We start from the raw sequence: 11,848 nt of genomic DNA on the forward strand, positions 1-11,848 counted from the left end.
ACATCAGCACAAACATGAACATGAGTCTGTGTGAGCGGATGTGCACGTATGAATACATCAACATTGAAACAGATCAGCAGCAACATGAAACAGATCAGCAGCAACATGATATGGTTTTTCACAGTGATTATTCTAGTTAGAGATTCATGAGTCTAACAGCCTCAGGGTAGAAGCTGTTCCTCAGTCTAGTGGTTCTACACTTAATGCTCCTTAACCTCCTTCCTGAGGAGAGTGCGGCAAAAAGTGTGTGTGCTGGGTGAGTGGGGTCCTTCATGATGCAGGTGGCCCTCTTCCTGCATCTGGAGGTGTAGATGTCTGTGATGGTGGGGAGGCTGATTCTGACAGACTTCTGTGCAGCCTTCACCACTCTCTGCAAAGCTTTTCTTTCTGCAGCTGTGCAGCCTCCATGCCACACGTTGATGCTGGAGCACAGGATGTTCTCCACTGCACACCTGTAGAAGGAGGTGAGGACTGAGCTTCCCAGACCAGCTCGCCTCAGCCGTCTGAGGAAGTAGAGTCTCTGATGAGCTTTCTTGGTCAGGCTGGTGGTGTTGTTGCTCCACTGAGGTTGTCATTTATGTGTACACCCAAGTACTTGTAGCTAGAGACCACTTCCACCGCAGATCCTCTTATGTTCAGGGGGGTGTAGATGTTTTTGTTCCTTCTGAAGTCCAAAATCATCTCCTTTGTCTTCTTCACACTGATGTGAAGGTTATTCTCTGCACCAACTCTCCAAGTGTTCCACCTCTTGCCTGTAGCTGGACTCATCATTGTTTGTGATGCATCCCACCACCGCTGTATCATCTGCAAACTTTACAATGTGACAGCCTGGATGGGTAGCTGCACAATCATACGTGAGCAGAGTAAACAGGAGGGGGCTCAACACACATCCCTGAGGAGAGCCAGTGCTGAGGGTTATGGTGGAGGAGGAGAAGTTGTGGATCCTCACTAACTGTGGTCTGTATGTTAAAAAGTCTTGTACCCAGTTGCAAATGGTGGGGCTTAGTGCTAGTGTGGATAGTTTGTCCATCGGGGTTTGGGGGATCATGGTGTTGAAGGCGGATGTGTTAAGCACAACAAAATACATTTCAGTGCAGCCGTCCAAAGAAAGCAAGGATAGACAGAGGTGCACGGAGGCTGCACCTTCGCTCTGAAGCACTGCCCTTATCATTTAGATAAGAAAATGGAAGAAAACCATGAGGAAAGAAGAAGGTATTAAGAAAAGGATGGGGGTCCCAGACAGAATAGAAGAGATCTGATATTAACCGCCCAATAATAGTGCATAAAGTTATGAAGTGACATGCCTTCAAGTCTGCAGAGTAGATGCAAGTGCTCCCGATGGCCAGTCCACCACTGGTCGTAGCATAATATATTCAGACAAATCTGTATGGAAATTCAGTAGCTCTGTGGGGCCAACAAAATTTTTAAAAGGGTCGTATTTGCCCCTCAAGATGTCTATTGAATAATCTTGGGCTAGAAAATTTTGGTCAGACCCCCTACCGTGCCATTAAGCTTATTTTTGGTTGAGATCCCTTTGTGCTTCTCTGTTTCTGCAGGCTGTCCATTAGCTGCTCGAGGAGCTAAACCCGAGAATGACCAGAGTCCTCCTTCAGATGGTCAAAACAAAAACCGAGTGTGCTCTCTGGGTGAGGTCTCCATCCCACCACTCTTTAAAGGTTTGTTACTGATGTGCGGTAGTATTCGGATAAACAAGTGATGTAAGAAATCATCAAAGTAGATTCTGTCTCAGGGAGCCGGACTCAGCAGCTCTGTGTGAAGCTGGAACCCAGAGGACTTCTTTATGTCAAACTGACTCTGCAGGAAAAATGGTACACACAGGTAAACAAAAACTCCAAATATTATATCAAATCTTGTTACTAGAAGCTGTGCTGCTTCTCATAGAGTTTCTAGGAGTCCTTACAACTAGAATGTCCTGGTTTTGGCAGAAGGGTGAGGATGCAGCAATACCTTCAAATGTGTTTGGGGTTGATCTGCACCGACTGGTGAAGAAAGAAAGATCGGACACTTTGGTTCCCCTGTTGATCCAGAAAAGTGTGGCAGAAATAGAACGGCGAGGGCTGAAGGTGGGAAGAAACAAATGGTCACCCTGACAGCTTGTTTAGCTCAACACATTACTGAAGTGGGTGTTGGTGATCTCTGTCAGGTGGTAGGTCTGTACAGACTCTGTGGATCTGCTGCCGTGAAGAAGGAGCTCAGAGACTGGTTTGAAAGGAACAGTTCCAGTGTCTGTCTCTCAGAGGACCTCTACCCCGACATCAATGTCATCACAGGTTTGTGACTTTTTCATCTTTGTTCTCAGCATTAGTATGAATCCTATCCAGGTCTGTGGAGGAGACTTGATTGATTATTGATATCAGTCATTCATATTTCACCTTCATTAATGGTGAGGGTGAAATAAGAGTTCTGGTTCCTTGGTTCAGTTAAACCACTCAGCTCAGAGACTTATGAAGGTGATATATCAAGAAATTTGCTTTTGTTGACTCAGCTTCGCTTTCATAAATCAAATAATCAACAAATTGGCTAAAATAACTAACCAGCCAATCAACTATTCAATCAACCATCCATCCATTATGTTCCGCTTATTCCGAAATCGGGTCGCTGGGGCAGCAGCTTGAGCAGGGAGGCCCAGACATCTTTTTCCACAGCCACCTCTTCCAGCTTTTCTGGGAGGATTCCAAGGCATTCCCAGGCCAACCGAGAGGCATAATCTATCCAGCATACCCTGGGTCTTCCCCGGGGTCTCCTCCCAGTTGGACATGCCTGAAGCAACTCCCTTGGGAGGCGCCATGGGGGCACCCTTACCAGATGCCCGAACCACCTCAACTGGCTCCTTTTGACATGAAGGACTAGTGGTTCTACTCTGAGTCTCTCCCGGATAACTGAACTTCTCACCCTAGCTCTCAGAGAGAAACCAGCTACCCTGCGGAGAAAACTCATTTCAACCGTATGTATTTGTGATCTCATTCTTTCGGTCACTACCCAGGGCTCATGACCATAGGTGAGGGTATGAACGTAGATGGACTGGTAAACAGAGAGCTTTGCCTTACAGTTCAGCTCTCTTTTAACCACAACGGACCAGTACAGAGTCTGCAATACTGCAGATGCTGCACCAATCCGTCTGTCAATCTCACATTCCATTCTTCCCTCACTCGCGAACAAAATCCCGAGATACTTGAATTCCTCCACTTGAGGAAGAACCTCGACCTGAAGAGAGCAATCCACACTTTTTCGGTTGAGGACCATGGATTCAGATTTGGAGGTGCTGATTCTCATCCCAGCCACTACATACTCGGCTGCGAACCACTCCAGTGAGAGCTGAAGATCATGGCATGATGACGCCAACAGAACCACATCATTTGCAAAGAGCAGAGATGGAATCCTGAGGCCACCGATCCGGAAACCCTCCGCCAGCTGGCCGCACCGAGAAATTCTGTCCATAAAAGTTATGAACAGAATCTGTGACAACGGGCAGCCCTGGCGGAGTCCAACTCCCACCCCGAAGGTGTCCGACTTACTGCCGGTAATGCAAACCAAACACTCGCACCACTTGTATAGGGATTGAACAGCCCGTAACAACGGGTCTCCAATCCCATACTCACGGAGCACTCAGTGTACCCCAAGGAACATGGTCAAATGCCTTCTCCAAGTCCACAAAACACATGTAGACTGGATGGGCAAACTCCCATGACCCCTCAAGGACCCTAGTGAGGGTAAAGAGCTGATCCAGTGTTCCATGGCCAGGACGGAACCCACATAGTTGAACCTCAGATCCAGGAGGAACAAACGATCGGACTCGCTTCTCCAGTACCCCTGAATATACCTTAACAGGGAGGCTAAGGAGAGTGATGCCCCTATAATTGGAGCACACCCTTCGGTCCCCCTTTTTGAAGAGGGGAACACCACCCCAGTCTGCCAATCCAGTGGCACTGCCCTCGATGTCCACGCAACATTGCAAAGGCGTGTCAGCCAAGACAGCCTCACAACATCCAGAGCCTTAAGGAAATCAGGGTGAATCTCATCCACTCCCGGAGCCCTGCTGACTCTGACTTTTTTAACTACCATGGTGACCTCAGCCACAGTTATGGATGGATCAACCCCAAAGTCCCCCGACTCGGCTTCCTCAATGGAAAACGTGCTAGTGAGATTGAGAAGGGCCGAGAAGTATTCCTTCCACCTCCTGACGACATCACTGGTTGAGTTCAACAGCACCCCACCTTCACTGAACACAGTGTTAGTAAAGTGCTGCTTTCCCCTCCTCAGCCACCTGATGGTTTGCCAGAATCTCCTCGGAGCCGACCGAATCTCTATCCAAGGTCTCGGCGAACTCCTCTCACATCCGAGCTTTTGCCTCAGCAACTGCCAAGACTGCACACCGCTTGGCCCTCCAGTACTCCTCAGCTGCCTACGGAATCCCACTGGCCAACAAGGCCCAATAGGACTCCTTATTTGGGGGGGGCTGTGGCTGAGTGTTTAGAGCAGTCATCCTCCAATGTGAGAGTTGGGGGTTCGAATCCACCAGCAGTCACAAGCTGAAGTGTCCCTGGGCAAGTCACTGAACCCCTCGTTGCCTCTGATGTGTTTCCCATCAGTGTATGAATGTGATAAAGCTCTGATTAGTCTCATTAGAATCTCCCAATGAAGCTCTCGACCTTGACCTCTCTAAGTGTCTTTAAGAATCTGTTGGACTCCTGGCAGGGTCCAATGCAGACATGTTCCTGTTTTTAGTTTTCTACATTTGTCTTGGAATCTAGCTGTTTTTTGTTTTGTTACCTTTTTCCTTTTAGCCATCCTATTTGTAAAAAAAAACAAAAAAAACTGTAGTATGAGTTTTTATAACTGCTTATTGTTGTTGCTGTTGTCCATTGTTGTCATCTTTCTTTGTTGAAATCAGGTCTCTCTTGTAAATGAGTCCTCGAGGCTCAATGGGATTTACCTGTATAAATAAAGGTTGATTGATTAGAATGATTTGTTCTATTAGCTTTGTAGAGATCTAGTAGAGTACAGTATGAATGGGTAAATGAGGACAAAGATTATAGTGTAATGCGCTTTGAGTATCTTGAAATAAGATAGAAAGGCGCTATATAAGTACAGTCCATTTACCATTTACAACTTATTCAGCTTGACAGTCTCCCTAACCCAGGGTGTCCACCACCGAGTTTGTGGATGGCCACCGCAAGAAGCACCAACAACCTTGTGGCCACAGCTCAAGGCAACTACAACAAGCGAGGCACGGAACATGGCTCACTCTGACTCAATGTCCCCCACCTCAGCTGGGATGCGGGTAAAGCTCTCCCAGAGGTGTGAGTCATCAACCAATCAACCAACTAAAGAAAAACAAAAATAATTAATTTATCAATTCTCATAGGAAAAAAGTCATTCACAGATGATTAGGTTTAGAATTCATGAAATTTATTCCAAAGCTTTGGAGAACAGTGAGACCCATAGAGTAGGGGTGCAAATCTCTGTGTCTAGTGATTCAATTCGATTCCGATTTTGTTGTGTCACAATTCATTTCAAAATTGATTTTTTTCATTCAGAAACGATTTTCGATTCAGTAATGATTTTTTTATTGAAATGGTCATAAATTGCTAGTATCACCCTGTGAATAGCAAACAGCCGTCAGGGTGCTAATGATCCATTGTTAGGCTGATGGTCCTTCTTGATCATGTGAGCAGCTGTTTTTGGTTGTCAGCAGCAAACTAGTTGATCCACTCCGAGAAGGTTCTATTCAAAAGACTGAGCTGAATACAGCTCCTCAGACTGAAGAAGTCTTTCAGATGAAAAACGAATCGTTTCTATCTTGCTGTATAGTGGCCTACAAGTCCAAATTCTACGTTGACGGGTGGACACGTAATGCGATATGCAGTATGCTCAGGAGTAGGAGCGGAAAAGAATACAACTTAAACACATTTAAAAATTGATTTTGGGGCTTTTAGAATCGATTTAGAATCGCCAGGACTAAAAATCTAGATTCTTTAACAAATCATTTTTTTTCTGCACCCCTACTACAGAGTCCATACATTACAAGTAGAGAATGTCTTCATGCCTCATCCTGACTCACTTGTGACCTGTCGAACTTCTTGAAATGGCAGCATTAGTTTGATAGAAACTTACCAGGGCCTTTCTCTCCCCTTGACTTTATTAGAACCAGCCTGAATCAGACCCTCAGATGCAAGTACCACAATGACTCAGTAGTTAGAACTGTTGCCTCACAGCAAGAAGGTCCTGGGCTAAATCCCCGGTTGGACCTGGGAACTTTCAGTGTGGAGTTTGCATGTTCTTCTCGTGCTTGCATGGGTTTTCTCTGGGTACTCCGGTTTCCTCCCACAGACCAAAAACATGCATGTTAGACTGCCTTCAGGTCCAGGCCTCCCTTGCAAAAGAGATCTGTGAACTCAATGGGATTTGCCTGGTTAAATAAAAGTTAATAAAAAAATAATAAATAATCATAGACAGGCAGCCTTTGGAGATAACTGGGGTGTGGCAAGATGGCGCCAGTGTGTTTGGCGAGTCGTCTACCACTCTCTGTTTTTATTGTTGTTTCTGTGCTGTTTTTCTGATGTGAACTCTCTACTGGTGTATGATTGCCAAACCCTTTTGGGGCTTCGTCTGCCTACTGCAAAAGTTTTATATCGCTGTCATGAAAAGCACGATTCTTTGCCCCCGCTGTTGGCCGGAGTTCCATCTTACCTGTGTCGGGCACCACACCCTCCTCGCCAGTGAAGGCATCACCGGTGTCAAGGTAAACGCGGCGGGCTCTTGGTGAGGCTGAGGACTGGTTTGGCAAAATTGCTGAGAATCTTCCTCTCCCAGCTTGGATCAGTCCCTGGACTTTATGCTTCTCGGCGCTCCTTGGACCCTGTTGATTCCTGGCTGGTACCTGTTGTCGACTCGGATCAACGTTTCTTTCCTCCACGTCTCACTCCTCCACATCTGCACTGGCGCATTGCCATCCTCAGAAATCTGCGACACCTTGCACGGATTACACCTTCTGCTTCGCTGGACTCGGTTCCCATCAGGATAGGTCTGGTAAACGCAAGATCTGGTACAAACAAAACTTTTATCCTAAAGGATTTTTATTCGTCCCAGGGTTTGGACTTTCTCTGCATGACTGAGACTTGGATTTCTCTGGGTGAGTCCAGTGTTTTTTCAGAACTATTACCCCAAGGTTGCTCATATTTTAATACCCCAAGGTCCTTGGTTCATGGAGGAGGTTTGGCGATTATTTATAAATCAAGTTTTGACTGTAAGCAGCTGTCCCTCCCAACTGCGTTTTCTACCTTTGAACTGACCGGGTTTGAGTTGGGCTGCGCTCCTCCGCTTCTGTACGCCATCATCTACCGGCCTCCTAAGTATAATAAGGACTTCATACGGGACTTTTCTGATTTCTTGGGTGATTTTACATCCAAATATGAGCAAATTTTAATTCTTGAGATTTTAATATTCACGTGTGTTGCACTGGAAAGCCGCTGGTGAAGGATTTCTTAGATGTAGTGGATGTTTTTGGCCTCACTCAGTCAGTGAAGGGCCCAACCCATGAACGTACACACACCCTGGACCTTGTTTTATCTTGTGGTTTATCAATTTTTAACTTGGAAATTGGTAGTGCATTGTTTTCAGACCACATGCCTGTTTTATTTGATTTTATTCCTGTTTCTAAACCTGTTAAGTCCTGTGCTCCTGCTCGATGCTGCCGTGTTTTTAACTCGACCTCTGCTGTCCATTTCTGCACTGTCTTTAATCGTTTAGAGTCACAGCTCTCTGTCTCTCAGCACTGAGTAGCTTTCCTTATATTTTGATTCTTTATGCAATACTGTATTGAATGATGTGGCCCCGATTAAAACCAGGTGATCAAAGCCAAGATCAGACCCATGGTGAGTGACCATATCTGTCCCATTAGACAGGAATGCAGGAGAAATGAACGCAAGTGGAGAAAGGACAGACTCCAAGTCTCTTTTGATATACTGAGAGAGAGTTGGCGTCGATATCAACGAGCTGTGAAAACAGCCAGAGTAATATATGTCTCTGACATTACTGCTGCTAACTCTCACAACCACCGTGTTCTTTATAATACAATCAACACTGTCCTCAGTGCACATGAACCGGTCCCTCTTGAAGCATCCAAAGAATTTTGTGATAAGTTTCTTCATTTCTTCTTGGACAAGGTTATTAACACTAGGGTTTGTATCTCTTTTCCATCCATTGACCCTTCCATCCCAGTCCCCTGTCCTGCTGTTTTTGATCATTTGGAGGCTATTTCCCTCTCCTATCTAGAGAAACTTGTCACCAGTATGAAATCATGGGGTTCTCCCCTTGATGTTGTTCCTCCATATTTTCTTAAGGAGGTATTTTCTACTGTTGGCTCCTTTATCTTAAATGTGATCAACAGCAGTTTGATGTCTAGTGTGGTACCAAGCAATTTTAGACATGCTGTGGTGCAGCCATTGTTGAAAAAACCTGGCCTTGAGCCATCATCTTTGCCAAACTTTAGGCCAATCTCCGAGTTACCCTTTATATCCAAAATTTTGGAAAAAAGTTGTTTACATGCAGCTGAAGGCATTTTTGGATGAATTTAAAATTTTTAAGGTCTTCCAGTCTGGTTTTAAAATGTACCACAGCACTGAATCTGCTATTTTAAGGGTTTTTAAATGACATATTTTTAGCACTGGATTCTGGAAACTGTGATTTACTTGTGCTTTTAGATTTAACAGCTGCTTTCGACACAGTTGACCATAACATTCTCATCTCCAGACTGGAGTAGTGGGTGGGCATCACTCGCTCAGCTCTGCAGTGGTTTAGGTCCTACCTTTCTGATAGAAGTTTCAGTGTGATGATGGATAATTTTACCTCTGCTTCTGCTGCCCTCCCCTGGGAGGTACCCCAGGGCTCTATTCTTTGTTCTTTCTTGTTTTCTCTTTACCTTCTGCCACTGGGTTCTATTTTCAGAAAGCATGGTGTACAGTTTCATTTATATGCAGATGACTGTCAAGTCTACTTCCCTTTGAAACAAAATGGCTCCACTCAGGCTCTCCTGGACTGTCTTGATGACATTAGAGGATGGGGGGCACTTAATTTCCTCCATTTTAATGAAAAAAAAGACTGAGGTTATGGTCTTTAGATCCTGTGGCCCTAGCAGTTTCTCCACCTTGGATTTTTCCTCTTTGGCCCCACATGAAAAATCCATTTTGACAAATTTAGGAGTGAAAATGGGCCCCTGCCTGAAACTTGACTGCCATGTCAACAATGTGGTTAAGTCCTCTTTTTTTTCAGCTGAGGCGCCTGTCAAAAATCAAGCCCCTCCTTTCTAGACACCACTTAGAGACAGTAATCCACGCTTTTATTACTTCACGCTTTACTTTACTTCACGCCTGGATTATTGCAACTCTCTGTTGATAGGAGTTAGCCAGGCCTCGCTCTTACGGTTACAGCTGGTACAAAATGCTGCTGCATGATTTTTGACTGGTACAGGCAGGCGTGAGCACATCACTCCAGTTCTGATGTCCCTTCACTGGCTTCCTGTCCAGTTTCAAATTCATTTTAAAGTTCTATTGTTTGTTTTTAAGTCTTTGAACGGTCTTAGTCCCTCTTATTTGTCTGAACTGCTTCACCTTTACATGCCATCACGTGCTCTTAGATCCTCTGACCAGATGCTTTTAGCAGTCCCGAAAACTTTTTATAAATCCAGAGGAGACAGAGCCTTTTCAGCTCTGGCTCCTAAATTGTGGAATGAGCTGCCACTGGATGTCAGGCAGGCCCCGTCACTTTCTGTTTTTAAAACTCGTTGAAAAACACGTTTTTTTTCATTGGCTTTTAACCTAGAGTGAGTCAGCATCTGTGTCTTAATGTTACAAAATGATGCTCAGCATGGAGAGACCTGAAAAAACCTGTCGTCACACTGATTCTCCTTTGCAACCACTCCCATAAACTCTACATGGAACACTACATCTCAATACAGTCCTGACAAACAGCTGTTGTGGAACAGCTGTGGAATGTCTGTGCAACAGCTGTAGAACATCTAGAACAACATTTGTGGAACAGCTTTTTTGAAACAGTTGTGGAACAGCTGTTGTGGAACAGCAGAGGAACATCTGTGGAACAGCTTTTGTGGAAAAGTTGTGGAACAGCTGTGAAACGTCTGTGCAACAGCTGCAGAACAGCTGAGGAACATCTGTGGAACAGCTATAGAACATCTGCACAGCATATGTAGAAGAGCTGAGTAACATATGTGGAACAGGTTTTGTGGAACAGCTGTGAAACATCTGTGGAACAAATTCTGTGGAACATTTGACAAACATCCGTAACAGCTTTTGTGGAACATCTGAGGAATATCTATGGAACTTTTTCATTCAACCTTTATTTAAACAGATAAATCACATTGCGCCTCGAAGACTCATTTACAAGTGAGACCTGTTTGGACAGACAAAAACAGTGGTTAATTGGACACATGTAGGAGTTGGAGGCGAAAAAAATTCCTATCAGACTTTTTTCTTGGCTGAGAAAAACCCCTAATATTGAAAAAACACCTCGCACAAACAAGCACATATTTACGTAGACATTCTGCAATAGAGAAGAGCAGGAAGAAGGAAGAGACGAGAGCGGTCAACAACGCCTACAGATGCTCTCAAGGTCACTGTAATCAGTCAATGTCCTCCGTGAGATCCATAAACATTCTCAAGGTATGGCCAAGGATAACCCCTGAGTATCCAAGAGTCCTGAAATGATGACACAAAGTTTTTTCAGCGGGGTTTCATCTGGTTATCAGTTGGAAATTCCTCAGGGAGGGGGTGGTGAGCGTCAGATCACATTTTCTCCAGGCGAAATTCAGATAAGGTGGCCTTCAAGGACACCAAGGCGACCAAAATTTAGATAAACACACAGTTGTTTTGGGGACAGGCAGAACTTAATGACATCAACCTTGAGTCTGTGTTGGTCCACTCGGTTCCGAAATGTCCAAAATAACATGACCACACTGATGGAACATGTCTGAGTAAAAATCCCCAAGATCTGATCCATTCTGCCCAAAGCATTTGAGTCCAGGTACTCGAGACATGAAACCAAACTATCATAAAGGCAAGCAGCGTGATCGGGTCCAAATTTGCTGCTGACGACTTCCTTGATTGTAGATAAAAACCAGCACCAGCTGAATCCAAAAAGCAGGATCCAGTTATCGTGAATCCAATTAAAAATGCGTCCTTAAATCCACAGTTGGCAGCAGAGATAGACACATCATCAAATCTTCCAGTCGATGAGATATCCAGCTGCGTACGTGCCAACAGGGTAAATCGGCTCGCCTAAAGCCTGTCTTCTCTTGAAGAAATGTTGTAAATTGAGTTGAGGGACCAACTGGTCAGAACAAGTCCATAATTATGGTTCGGAAGAAATGCAAGAGAGTCTCAGAGTCTCAGAAGCAGTTTCACAGACAGACAGAGCAGCAAAGCGGAGAGAGAGGGAAGCATCCGATCTCGGCTTGAGCAAGTGGTGAAGTGAACTTCTGTGGAATATCAGTGGAATAGCTTTTGTGGAACAAATTTTGTGGAACATCTGAGAAACATCTGTGGGACTTCTGTGGAATAGCTTGTGGAAAAGCTATGGGACAGCTTTTGTGGAACAACTATGGAATAACTTTGGAATATCTGTGCAGCAGCTGTGGAACAGCTGAGGAACATATGTAGAACAGCTTTTGTGGAACATCTGTGCAACAGCTGAGGAACAGCTTTTGCAGAACAGCTGTGGAACATCTATGGAACAGCTGTGGAATATCTGTTCAGCAGCGGAAAAACATCTGTGGAACAGCTTTTGTGGAAAAGATGTGGAATATCTGTGGAAC

At 44.9% G+C, this 11,848-nt stretch overlaps 1 protein-coding gene across 1 annotated transcript in view; it reads left to right on the forward strand.

Moving 5' to 3' along the window:
• Positions 1-11,848, forward strand: part of LOC119423888 (rho GTPase-activating protein SYDE1) — a 52,167-nt gene that overhangs the window by 27,904 nt on the left and 12,415 nt on the right. Inside the window, exons 7-10 of the mRNA XM_037691313.1 lie at positions 1,557-1,676; positions 1,751-1,839; positions 1,947-2,084; positions 2,165-2,291. Coding sequence (XP_037547241.1) covers positions 1,557-1,676; positions 1,751-1,839; positions 1,947-2,084; positions 2,165-2,291 — 474 coding nt within the window. The remainder of the gene's footprint in view (positions 1-1,556; positions 1,677-1,750; positions 1,840-1,946; positions 2,085-2,164; positions 2,292-11,848) is intronic.

Source organism: Nematolebias whitei, chromosome 17, assembly GCF_014905685.2.
Source record: "Nematolebias whitei isolate Nwh7 chromosome 17, NemWhi1, whole genome shotgun sequence".
NCBI lineage: Eukaryota > Metazoa > Chordata > Actinopteri > Cyprinodontiformes > Rivulidae > Nematolebias > Nematolebias whitei.